Raw genomic sequence first — 13980 nt, 5'->3', positions numbered from 1 at the left:
ACCTATTTTTTCATATATTGTATATTTAGGAATAGGCAATTATAGTACATAATATATTATATTGGTTTTCATTAGGTAGTGGCATTTCTGAGAACTGCATTCATTCCTACACTCTATGACTACTATATAATTATATAAATATTATTTATGATTTTTATAAAGTGTTTCTGATAACCATGTTAATGGCAGCATGGCTTAATACCCATTTTTATGCTCCCCAAAAAATTTTGGGGGGAGCATATAGTCTCCGCTTTGTCTGTCCGTGCGTGCGTGCATCCGTCCGTCCGTGCACAATTTTTGTCCGGGCTATTTCTCAGCAATTAATGACCGGAATTCAATGAAACGTTGTTGGAAGCTTCACTACCAAGAGAAGATGTGCATATTATCAGCCGGTTCTGGTCGAATGATTTTTCACAGAGTTATGGCCCTTTGAAATTTTCCATTAACGGTACATGTAGTGCAATTCTTGTCTGGGCTATTTCACAGCAACTAATGACAGGAATTCAATGAAACTTTATGGGAAGCTTCACTACCAAGAGGAGATTTGCATATTATCAGCCGGTTCTGGTCGGATGTTTTTTCACAGGGTTATGGCCCTTTGAAATTTTCTATAAAAAAATTCTTGTCCCCCGAACTACTGTGCCCTCAAGACGTTTCCTTTTATCTGAATATATAGTGCAATATTGTGACAAAAAACCTTTGGGGAGCATCACCCGTCTCCGACGGTTTCTTGTTGTACTTATGGGGCCTGTATGTTACTTTATATGGTTTTAATAAATACATAAATTCCAGATGTTCAAAAGAAAAAGATCACATGGATATATTTTGATGACTAATGAGTAATGAGAAAAAAATTCATTTTTTGCAATTATATATTTTTTAATTATATATTTAAGACTGTTGTAGATTTAAATGTTTAAACAGATATTTAATTACGCTTAGCAGCATCTTTATCATCAGTTTTGTTGCCATTTCTTCCTCTGCTGTTTTATTTGCGTCATGAAACATGTCAATCATTGTGCTTGCTTAATGGCTGTTGCAATTGAGCCATGCTCTGGGGAAAAACCAGGCTTAACCCATTGCATGCTGGGATATTTGTCGTCTGCTAAATTGGTGTCTGCTGATTTTCTAAAATCATAATTTCTTCACTTTTCAAAGACCACTATCAGAATAGCAAACAGTTTGGATCCTGATCAGGCGCCACATTTTGTGGCATTTGATCTTGATCCAAACTGTTTGCAAAGACCTTTAACCCTTTACCACTTAGATACGTATTTTGACGTATTTGTAGTCCCTTAGAAAGTTAAATTGAATTTAAGACCATTCTTACTAGATTCAAGTTTTAAAAGCTTCATTTTCAACCCTTAGATACTGATGAGCAGCTTAAAAGCCATTTTCACTTTGCTTCTGAGTGGGAAAGGGTTAAATTTTGTTTCCAGTGCTAAAAGGGTTAACACATATGCATAGAGTATTGTGCCAAGCTAATCTGGGAGGACACTTTTTGCTTATGGAACTTTTGTTTAAAGGAAGTCTCTTCTATGCCAAAATCCAGTCAAAGCGGAATGTGTCATCCCAGAAATTAAGCCTGTTTAGACTGCACAGGCTTATATGGGAAGATACTTTAGGCTCATACTCTTATTCAGGTTTTTTCAAAGAGCAACTCAAATATAATCAGAATTTTATTATTATGATGTATATTTGTGAACGTAGACTTCTTTATAGAAATCAACCAAACACAACTGTCATACTTATTATGAACATTTGTTATCACTTTTTGTGTGTTGATTGTCATCCATTGTTTATATCAAATTTTTTAAACACTATATGAGCCATGCTCTGTGAAAAGCGGGTTTAATGCATATGTGTAAAGTGTTGTCCAAGATTAGCCTCTGCAGTCTTCACAGGCTTGTCAGGGACGACACTTTTGATCCAAAACAAGATTTTTGCTATGAAGAGACTTTATTTAAACGAAAAATATCATAAAAGCGTTAAGTGTCATCTCTGATCAGCAAAGACACTTTCCGCTTTTATGATATTTTCTGTTAAAAGAAAGTCTCTTCATAGCAAAAATCCAGTTAAGGCAGAAAGTGTTGTCCCTGATTAGCCTGTGCAGACTGCACAGGCTAATCTGGTACCTCACTTAATGCATATGTATTAAACCCCTTTTTCCCAATCATGGTTTACCTTTCCCAGATAATCAGTTCAAGAACATTTCCAACATCTCGAGCTCAAAAGTTGTCATCTTAAACTAGGGAGAATTACTGGAAATGTTGTATTCATAATCACAGCTGTTAATGCAAGTCTGGTACATTTTCCATCCAGCAAATTAACCCTTTACCTCTTAGACACATATTTTTAGGCATTTGTAGTCCCATAGAAAGGTAAATTTAATTAAAGACCTTTGTTATTAGATTCAAGTTTTAAAGGCCTAATTTCACACCCTTAGATACTGATAACTGAGAACAACAAAATAAAACCTGAACAGACTGCGAGTTACTTGCAGGCTGTTCTGGTTTTATGCTGTTTGCGCATTGCCATTTTCACTTTTCTTTTGAGTAGGAAAGGGTGGTTAATCATATTGTTGATCCATGTCCTGAAGGGTCAATTATTATAATTTTGGACAATTATTAACTTCTGACAAATAGGTTTGTATATTGATTTTTTGGCATTTTTATCTTTACTTGAACTGATTTCCTATCCCTGTAAGGGCAAATATTTTCTTAAAATAGATGTTACATACTTGATTGTTTTTGTAAAGGGTTTATTATTGCAGCGGCATGTTGATAATGTCAGAGTGCTTATTAATTTTAAAAAGGAAATTGTGTCCCAAATTTCCAAATATAAATTTAATAGAAAACCCAGTACTTTCTTAAATTTCCTACACTGTCTTACTACCTGATTTTGGATGTCCTCATTTGGGACTCAATTGCAGTATCCTTCATTTAATTAGCAATATGGGTTCAACCGTAAAAAATTGAGAGGAATATTGGATTTTCTTGATTTCGTCATCATTATATGGGCTATTTCTACAGAATTTACTATAATTTATTAACAAAGGCAGTCCTTGTGAAATCGTCCAAACTTGAACAGCTAAACCCTCCATATTCCAGCCAGCAACAGGTACAATCAGTGAGGTGGGAACAGACATGGATGGGAACCTAGAGAAGGACCACGCTGGTGGGGTGCTGACTGACTGGCGCTGGCTGGTACTTGACGGACCAGTGGATACACTTTGGGTGGAGAACCTGAACACTGTGCTGGATGACTCCAAGGTAGGCAGATTGAGTTATTGATGACAAAAATCTGTACAGAAAGTTTTCATGGAAATTTCTCACTTAATATTTGTATTACCAACTCAAAGGCATTAAACATATAACTTGTCTGTCTGTTAGTACGGATATATGTATGTACATGCTATGGTTTGTGTATATATTTTTAACTGCCCTATCAAATATACATCAATGATCTTTATGTGTATAAGATTTTAAAGGAAGAAATTTTACTGCAAACTGTTATGACCCTTAATTGTTTTATCTAAAGAATAAATTGTCTCCTTGCTGTGTGCCTGATCATGTTTTTTGTGCGTCCTGTCCAGGTACTGTGTCTACCCAGTGGAGAGAGGATCAGTCTTGCACCAGGCATGAGGCTGATATTTGAGGTGGATAACCTGTCCCAGGCCAGCCCAGCCACCGTCAGCCGATGTGCCATGGTCTACATGGTGGGTTTACACAGTCTTCACATGTACATGTGTATAGTCTCATTATTTCAAAACTAGGCTTAATGCACATGGGTAAAGTGTTGTCTCAGATTAGCCTGGATTCAGAAATGGGGGTGCTGAATTTTGACGACACTTTAGACAGAAAGCCTAGTGCCATATTCACAAAACTTTAATATTGACCTTGCAGATCAACATTACTTGAAAATGTAAATTAATTTTAAGTGAAATATATGTAAATTTTGGATGCACTTTATGACATTTATTAAAAATGGCTTGAAAAGATGAATGTCATTGTGTTTCCATTCATTTCATTTGGGACATTGTTGGTGCATGTCAATTTAAAAAAATCAATGTCTGAAATTGAAATCAGTGTTAGCACTAATCATGGTCAGATAATTGTATGAACACGGTGTATGTTGTCCCAAAACACGCCTTGTAATCCTCCCGGAGGCAGAGAGATATAGTTTTGGTATGGTCCGTCCGTCAGTCTGTCCATCTGTAACAAATTATTCAGGTCTATATCTCAGAAAGTTTAAAAGCTTTCAATATGAAACTTCATGGTTGTATAGATAATAATCAGGGTGCAGGCACAAATTTGTATTGCTTTTGGTCTGGTTTGTCTCCAGGACCCTGTAGACCTGGGCTGGAAACCATTCGTTAAGACGTGGATCCAGCGCCTGCCGCGAGAAATGCCTGACAGTGGAAAGCGCCACCTTCAGGCCCTGTTTGACTACAGCATCGACAAGGGGCTGCGCTTCTTCAAGAAGCACCAGAAGTTCCAGTGTGTGCCCGCACCTGAGATGAGTCTGATTTCGTGTCTGTGTCACATCCTGTCAGCATTCCTGGATTTCATGAGCAAAAATGGCGGTTTCGGAAGTCTAGGTGAGGATTGCAGGGTTTTTAGTTCCTTTCAAATGTGCAGTTGTGGTAGAGTTGATTGACACCCTTGTTCTGATATTCACAGTCCTTCGCTTTTTTCAGCCCTTTACCACTTAGATACGTATTTAACCCTTTACCACTTAGATACGTATTTTGACGCATTTGTTGTCCCTGAGAAAGTTACATTTAATTAAATGCCTTTCTTACTGAATTCAAGTTTCAAAGGCTTCATTTTCAACCCATAGATACTGATAAACAGCAAACAGCACAAAACCTGAACATACTGCGAGTTACTCGCAGGCATTTCTGGTTTTATGCTGTTTGCACATAGCCAATTTCATTTTGCTTCTAAGTGGGAAAGGTTTAAATAGAGGATATTTGTTGGATTTGGTGGAATATCGATTTTAATTCACAAATGATCACAGGAAATAAAATTTTCACGAATGGGGCAGCGTCAAGTGAATTAAAATCAATATTGCACGAAATCTTACAAATTTTCTTTTTATTTTAAGCTAAGAAATGATTATTTGTGTATGTTTGCTGAAATAATGTTCGAAACAGTGAATAATCAGTTTTAATGTCATAAATACTGACCTGTTATCGTATGCTTATACTTTCCAAGGGGAAATAACTCATCCGGAATTTTAACTGGGAATCCGCTACCTCAATACCGTAATACAGGCCAGGTTAAACATAGTGCAATGCAACCTAGCCAAAAATCGGTAACCAACCCTCAATATTCTTTCCGGATCAACCAGGTGTATACGTGTCTTTTACGGCTCTGAATTAAAATATTGTTTTTCACTTGGTTGATTGGGGTTTTGAATAGATAAATTGTGTTATTTATCTTTTTATTTCTCATTCGGATTAATTTGTGTGGATTTAATGGATTTTGTTTCATTTGTAAAAGGTAAGCCATGCTTGTTTTTATCGAACAATGGTTTATTTCTACCATGCTGGGTGTTTTCAGGCGCGAACGACCACGTGCAAAACGTGCTCTTCTCATACATTGCTAGAACGTGCAAAGCATGTTCTTCTAATGTGTTACGAGATCGTGCAAAGCGTGTTCTTCTATTGACAGATTGTTTATCATTTGCCATTGTGTGCAATAATGATTTTAACGTTCCGTATGACAATCTAATTGATCGTCATTTTATTTTTCATCTGTTTTGAATTAAACTTTTGTTTAATTTATGATCTACGGCAGTATTATTATAATTTTCATTATGGTCAAATAATGATTTTATGTGCCGTATGATAATCTGGTCTGTGACCAGTTTATGGTTGAATATGCTTTGCTCTTGAATTTCATATATTCGACTACATGATGGTCGCAGAAACAAGAGTGGATAAATACCCGGTGACTTCGCAGATCATGGATGATAGTTGCAGTATCAGTCACCGGGTATCGGGCACGATCGCGACCGTACTATGCAAAGTCTCTTAGACAGTCGGTCAACATCAGACCATATGGCGACACCCGTCAGCCGGTCTTCGCCCGATGGCATTGGTCAAGGACATCGACCAATGCCGGACCATTTGGCATCCGCCATACGGTCATTATCCGGTGACAACACTGGTCATGATATGACCAGTACGTCACCGGGGACATTGATCACGGACCATTGATCGACGTCTGACCGGCCGGTCCGGTCACCGGTCATGTCACCGGTCCGGTCCGGTCATTGATCACCGGTCCGGTCACCGGTCATGTCACCGGTCCGGTCACCGGTCATGTCACCGGTCCGGTCACCGGTCCGGTCATTGATCACCGGTCCGGTCACCGGTCATGTCACCGGTCCGGTTACCGGTCCGGTCCGGTCACCGGTCCGGTCATTGATCACCGGTCCGGTCACCTGTCCGGTCACCGGTCATGTCACCGGTCCGGTCACCGGTCATGTCACCGGTCCGGTCATGTCAACGGTCCGGTCCGGTCATTGATCACCGCTCCGGTCACCGGTCAACAGTCATCAGTTAGGCCTGCCACCGATAACACCAGTCACCGGTCAAGAAGAAGAACTCGGTCTTCTTCATTGAATTATTCTCCTATTCTTCGTTGAATACATCGTCTTCATCAAGGATTAGACATCGGACACGCTCTTCTTCGTCGAGCAGTTCTCATCGTTGCGGCTCTCGTAAGCGATCACGTCGTCACTCACGGAGACGTTATTCTAGAAGATCTCGGTCTCATCGCAGCCGATCCACATCTCGGCCGATCCAGATCTCGACATCGCAGGAAACGAGGACGTCGTCAACCTTCACGTAGACATCAGCGGACTGCATTGAGCACCACTGGATAGTTATCGAACATACCTCTCCTTCATTGAGCAGTTCTCGGCGTTGATACGCTAGTAAGCGATCATGTCAATGCTCACGAAGACAATATTGTAGAAGACAATATTTCCAGCGTAGCCGAACAATATTTCGGCATCGAAGTTATATGGATGTCGCCACTTCTCACGTAGGCGTTAATGAACCTACTGGTCATATCGACGTTCTCCATTTTATTCCTTTAGGAATATCATGTCTCCATTCCACGTGTGATGGTTCTTCTTATGGCATCCACACATGTTGCAGTCACCGAGCCGTAGTTGTATACAAACACTAGTTCGTTTAACATTCAGGCTTCGGGATAAGCTGTTCTTTTCTCCACTACGACTACAAGGACACTTATGCCTATTAATACTGATAATCTACCGTTGTTTTCCGGTTAACATTATTAGATGACTTCGTGGATAGTCATTCTTCTACACCAGATATTTCCATTCTGACGCAGTTATATTATACCGGTCCCGATCACCGGACATCGGTCACCATTCATCGGTCATATCACCGATCACTGATCACCGGTCAGAATAAGTGATGTCTCATCGCCATCGGATTGGATTTTTTTGGCATGATCTTCTTTTCCGAGCAGTGCTTGACATTGATAACAGACCATATGGATTCCACCATTTTTCGGTCTTTAACTGGTAACGTCACCGGTCATATTATGACTGGTCCGTTCACCGGGCTACAGTTACCGGTCATTGACCGGTCCGGTTCGGTCACCACTTACCAATTTTTAGTATCACGGGTATCGTCTACATTACATAGTTGTATACCCCTGGCTATGATTGTATTGAATACTATATTTTTTATGGATTCAACAATCTACATGACTTTTTGTGTTTTTCAATACTGATGTTCTACTGGCGACGGTTACCAAATCATGCTATATCTGTTATTTGTACTTCTATCTCAACCGGCTACATGCAGACTACTGGTCTTGCAGATAGATCGGCTGAAGTGGGCTCGGAGACTAGCATTGAGGTCGAACATTACTATTTGACCTCTATTAATTTATGTTCGAGACCCGAAGGATGAATTGTTTTAACTGCCTTTACCTGTCGGCTACAGACTTTGCAGTCAGTGTCACGGAACAGTTGGGACACATTAATGACGCTAGCAGGATTAGCAAGACGACATTTGTATCGACTTCTACTTTTCTATTGCTCCTACGGCAGTGCATATTTTCAAGCTACTGGAATCAACAAGAGTTCTGATACATAGGATTGCCTATCAGATTGACCGCATAGCGGCTACAGTCTTGTAGATGGCTTAGGACCTATTGAACTCAGATCTTAGATCCTAGGATCTGGAGGGACCTCATCTAAAAGTTATTCTTCTATTACACTTCTGGCCATAACAGGCCGTCTTCCTATAACTGGTCGTATTCCTTTCAAAATTCGTCCCGGTTAGAAGTCTTGAAGTAAATGGATTAATCAAGTCAGAATTTAAGACTTCCATGCATTCTACCGGCAAGCATGGACCCGCTTAAGGTTACCCCTAGGGTTTCACCTTTTTCTGCCATTACACCTCCGATTCCGGAGGTACCACTATCAATCATATTTCCGTACTTCGCAATTCGATGACTTCGCGACCTGTATTATCCAGGATTTTAAAGGCGCCTGTTATTGGTTCAAGAAGAGGCTATATTCTGTAGATAGGTCATAAACTTATAAGTGTTAAACACTGTCCTATTCTACCAATTTTCAAGTGTGTTTGGAGTGGGAAAGTTCGGCTTGCCGTGGTTTCTTTGCCCACCCATCCTTGACAAATGGTTCCGGTCACCGGTCGGTATTTACCGGTCCGGTCACCGGTCCTTCTGCTGAGACGTCTTTTCTTACGTCCGTTTCAGCTTTATTTTTAAGATAATTGTATTAATCTCGGGATTATTTAATGACACAGATTTCCATCTTTTTGTCATTATTTACCACTATTCAGTGGTGTCTAGACTAGAAGATTATCTTGGCAAGAATATAGTTTATTCTACCACAACCTTCCTTACATCTTATACAGATGTGAGCAGATAAGGTTATGGACGATCACATAGAACAACGTATCTTGATTTTCTCAATTATGTGGTATCCTAACGAATATCACCTGCACATCTACATCTTGAAAAGCGAAAATTCTTTTTAGCTGTTTTTCATTTACAACACATTTTCACGATTCCTTTGTGATGGTTTCAACTATCACACATCAGTCGTGGTTTACTTACAGACATGGAGGTGATCATATTATCACTCCTTGTAACTGGAAATCAGGAACTTATTCGTTCTTTGCAAGAACAACAAATTTTCTCTATCGTCTTTCTCATACCAGTTCGTCTCAACGCCCTGTTGGACGTTTTGTCCTGCAGTTCTTTCTTTCGAATTATTTTTCCGTTGGGTTCAATAATGTAATTGCGCATGCGCGGCAGTGAAGTTGCAGACGAGTTGCATGGTGTACATAGTATATCAAAGAATGTTGTTTATCATCAAACGCTAGTTATTAGCGTTATGCGATCGTATATCGCAGTGTATACCGGTATGCTGAACAACGTCAACAATGCAGTTCACAGAAATCGATCCAGCAGGGTGTGCGATTGTTATACATTCGTCCATTGACATAAACTGGAATATCTTGCCTTCTTGGTGAGTTTTTGCAATAACTGAGTTTTTGCCATAATTTCATGAAATATACTTAATGAACCATGGGATTATGGTTCTACGACCTTTTAAGTCTCCTGTACAATTATTTTCAGGAAACTTCTTCACAGGTCAAATATCATATCTCACTGAGACATATTTTTACTGATCCAAACATGTGCCACTTCATGTCTGGCCATTAATAACTTTTAGTTATCTCTACAGAAGAACGTTTTTCTGTTAGAGTTTCAATCCTTGTTACTTGTGCAAGGATAATTCCATCAGAACTGTATAAAGGTTCTATTGAAATTCATTTTTTACTGGGTAATTGAGAGCATAGTTATTACCTTAATCACTCTGCTAGATACAATGAGGTTTTTCTCATCTTTTTCTTGATGATAAGAAATTTGTTCTTTTCTTCATCAAAGGATAGAGATTATGCTTTCGTATACCTTGTTTTGTGTAAGTCATCGCAACTCTGTGCTGTCTTACCTATTTTGGAACTGATCCAAACTATGGAACGTCAACACTATGTTTTTCGTTCCTTTACCTTCTTAAGCGGTTTTGACTTGTGTAACATGTTGGGATGCTTAATGAGCTCCCTATGAACCTTTTTCATCAGGCTTATTAACAGTTCCAATATAATTTTAAGACGGTTTTCCTTCTTATTATGGCTTTTACCATACGGAGAAGTGAAATTCATGCTTTTTTCTGTTGAATACAACCAATTCCAGTTGGATCTATTGTCGTTTTCACTTTGTTGTGTCAGCCAGGATTCCTTGCTTAATATCAAGTCCTCTATATGGCTTCTACCTTCAAGTTTCCAAGTTTTCTTAAACTGGTAGTCATGAAGATGAGGATAAACTTCTTTGGGCAATCAGGGCTTTGAAGTTCTATCTCAGCAGTGTTAGTCAGAAGTCCATTCGAGGTTCTCAAAGACACTCTTCATTTCCCCAAAAAAGGGGGGGGGGAGATGTGTCTGCGGCTTCTATTTCTCGGGGTTAGACCTCGACTAAGGAAAGTTAATCTTATCCTATCTAAGGATTCATTCCTTTTTAGGATCTGACCGCATGAATTAAGAGCTCTGTCTGTTTTGTGGGCATATATTAATCACACCCCACTTTTTGACGTGCTCTAAGCTGTTTACTGGAGGAATCCGACCACCTTGTCATCTTTTTATCTTCGTTTTCTGAAGTGCCAACAATACAATTTGTATACGTTTGGGCTTGTTGTGGTTTCACTAAGTAGTGTCTTCTTTACGACATAGACATATTACTCTGTCCGAGAAGTCATAATTAATACCGTTTTAACGAAGATTACTTGATATCATTAGCTGATATCATTAGCTGATAAGCCTGTTTATGGGTTCTACTGTGTTGGGAAAATATATACAAACCTTCCCACCGCAGCTGCAAAATCAGCATACGATAACAGGTCAGTATTTATGACATTAAAACAAATTTTTTAAATAAAATTCATTTTAATTATTAAATACTTACCTGTTATCGGTAAGTCCCACCTCCCACCCCGCTATTCGATTAATATTTTTGTATATATATTGAAAGAATATTGAGGGTTGGTTACCGATTTTTGGCTAGGTTGCATTGCACTATGTTTAACCTGGCCTGTATTACGGTATTGAGGTGGCGGATTCCCAGTTAAAATTCCGGATGAGTTATTTCCCCTTGGAAAGTATAAGCATACGATAACAGGTAAGTATTTAATAATTAAAATGAATTTTATTTAAAAAATTTGTTTTAACCCCATGATATTTCTATATAAACCACCGGAAAGCATAATATAAAGAGGATAATTGGCGCGTTATACGTTAAAATATTTGGAAAATTAAGGTTATATGCTAATAAGTATTCATAAAATGATTGCCTTGGTTTAAAAAAATATATATTTATTTTTCAAGTCATGCGATTGAGTCCAGCAGTCAATATGTTTCTTTTAATTATTAAGTTGTTTGCTTTTGTTAGTTATAAATAGTGGTATTTTTAGCTCACCTGAGCTGAAGGTGCTGAGTTGGGATATTGAGATCACCCTATGTCCAGCCTTAACCCTTTGCATGCTGGGATATTGAGATCACCCTATGTCCAGCCTTAACCCTTTGCATGCTGGGATATTGAGATCACCCTATGTCCAGCCTTAACCCTTTGCATGCTGGGATATTGAGATCACCCTATGTCCAGCCTTAACCCTTTGCATGCTGGGATATTGAGATCACCCTATGTCCAGCCTTAACCCTTTGCATGCTGGGATATTGAGATCACCCTATGTCCAGCCTTAACCCTTTGCATGCTGGGATATTGAGATCACCCTATGTCCAGCCTTAACCCTTTGCATGCTGGGATATTGAGATCACCCTATGTCCAGCCTTAACCCTTTGCATGCTGGGATATTGAGATCACCCTATGCCCAGCCTTAACCCTTTGCATGCTGGGATATTGAGATCACCCTATGTCCAGCCTTAACCCTTTGCATGCTGGGATATTTGTCGTCTGCTATAATGTTGTCTGCTGAATTTCAAAAATTAGCATTTTCTTCGATTTTTTTTACCAAAGAATACTATCAAAATAGCAAACAGTTTGGATCCTGATCAGACGCCACGTTCTGTGGCCTCTGATCAGGATCCAAACTGTTTGCAAAGGCCTTCAAAATTCTGTTCCAGCACTGAAAGAGTTAATCATCGGATCAGCAGTGTGTGTAACTAATTTTAAGCTTGTTACCACTCTGGAGGCCATGTTTTTGATCCAACATGATGAAATTTGTTCAGAATATTTTTTATGACAATATCTAAGCCAAGTTTGAAAATTAATCATGCGTTATGAAACTTGGTCAGAATTGTTTTCTTTAAAAACTTTTTATATTGGTCAGGTGCATCTAAAAACTAGGTCATCAGTTCAAATAAAATAAAAAAACAACTTGTAACCACTTTAAAGGCCACAGTCTGTATGAAACTTTGACAGAATATTTATCTTGACAATATGAAGGCTGTGTTTGAATTTGTGTTTAGTGCGTTCAATAACAAATCAACAGGTAAAGTCATCAACAAGTGTTGTCTGTAAAGTCATTTGAGCGTTTAAGAGCCATTGTGGCTCTCCTTTAATATTGTATGTGTTATCATTTGTGTATTTATTTATTTGTTGTTGTTTTTTTAATTTATTTTATGGCTTAAATTGCAACTTTTTCTCTGTCGTATTTATAGTCTCATAGTTATTTAAGGTGAATGTTTGTCGGTACATTCATGTGAACTTTTGCCAATTTTTATGATTTGTTTAGTTACTCTCTTTTGAAATTTGACTGGGATTTTATTGGGACAAGCAAAGCTGAGTGTCGAGTGAAGAAATGTGTATTTGTGATTGCTTGGTATTTTTTACAGATAAAGAAAAGGAAGGTATAGATAGGCTAGCATTAGTTGTAGTTTATATTTATAATATTTGTCTACTACCAACATAACTACTACCACTGATATTTGGTTAAGGGAAGATTTAACATGTGTAACCATTTTTGTACAAAGTTATCTAGCATGTATACAGTTTATTTTTTCAAAAATAATTTTCTGACACAAGTCATTAACAACAGGCTTTTTTCTGTAATATAAGCTTGGATGTATTGCTTTTACACTGACCTCTGCGCATGAAGTTATAACATATTGGTTGCAATGAACAAAATTTCACTGGAGGCTAGTTGTTGCATTTGGTGAATAATTAATATGGGCTGTGCTCTTTGAACAGGGGGTTTAATGCATGTGCGTAAAGTGTTGTTCCGTATTAGCATGTGCAGTTTGCAAAGGGTAATCAGGACAACACTTTCTGCTTTAATTATATTTATACCCCCCCAAACGAAGTTTAGGGGGGTATATAGGAGTGAGCTTGTCTGTGGGTCGGTCTGTCTGTCGGTGCGTATTTAGTGTCCCCTCTCTATTTCAAGTTGTTTTCATCCGATCTTCATCAAACTGGGTCAGATGTTGTATCTAGATGATGTCTAGGTCAAGTTCGAATATGGGTCATGCCGGGTCAAAACTAGGTCATGGGGTCACTTAGTGCGTTTTAAACATTGAGCATGGTGTCTGCTTTCTAATTTAAGTAGTTTTCATCAGAGCTTCACCAAACTTGGTCAGAAGTTGTATCTAAATGATGTGTAGGTCAAGTTTGAACATGGGCCATGCCGGGTCAAAAACTAGGTCACAGGGTCACTTAGTGCGTTTTAAACATTGAGCATGGTGTCTGCTTTCTAATTCAAGTAGTTTTCATCAGAGCTTCACCAAACTTGGTCAGAAGTTGTATCTAGATGATGTGTAGGTCAAGTTTTAACATGGGCTATGCCGGGTCAAAAACTAGGTCATGGGGTCACTTAGTGCGTTTTAAACATTGAGCATGGTGTCTGCTGTTTTTTGTGAAGACAACATGCAAAATATTCTGTGTC

At 38.6% G+C, this 13980-nt stretch overlaps 1 protein-coding gene across 1 annotated transcript in view; it reads left to right on the top strand.

Moving 5' to 3' along the window:
• The window catches only part of LOC127874702 (dynein axonemal heavy chain 6-like), a 279888-nt gene that overhangs the window by 97324 nt on the left and 168584 nt on the right, over window positions 1-13980 (top strand). The window contains 3 exon segments of the mRNA XM_052419240.1: window positions 3111-3272; window positions 3596-3718; window positions 4345-4600. Coding sequence (XP_052275200.1) covers window positions 3111-3272; window positions 3596-3718; window positions 4345-4600 — 541 coding nt within the window.

The sequence above is a fragment of the Dreissena polymorpha genome, chromosome 3, assembly GCF_020536995.1.
Source record: "Dreissena polymorpha isolate Duluth1 chromosome 3, UMN_Dpol_1.0, whole genome shotgun sequence".
Lineage (NCBI taxonomy): Eukaryota > Metazoa > Mollusca > Bivalvia > Myida > Dreissenidae > Dreissena > Dreissena polymorpha.
This window is presented reverse-complemented; position numbering and strand designations above follow the sequence as displayed.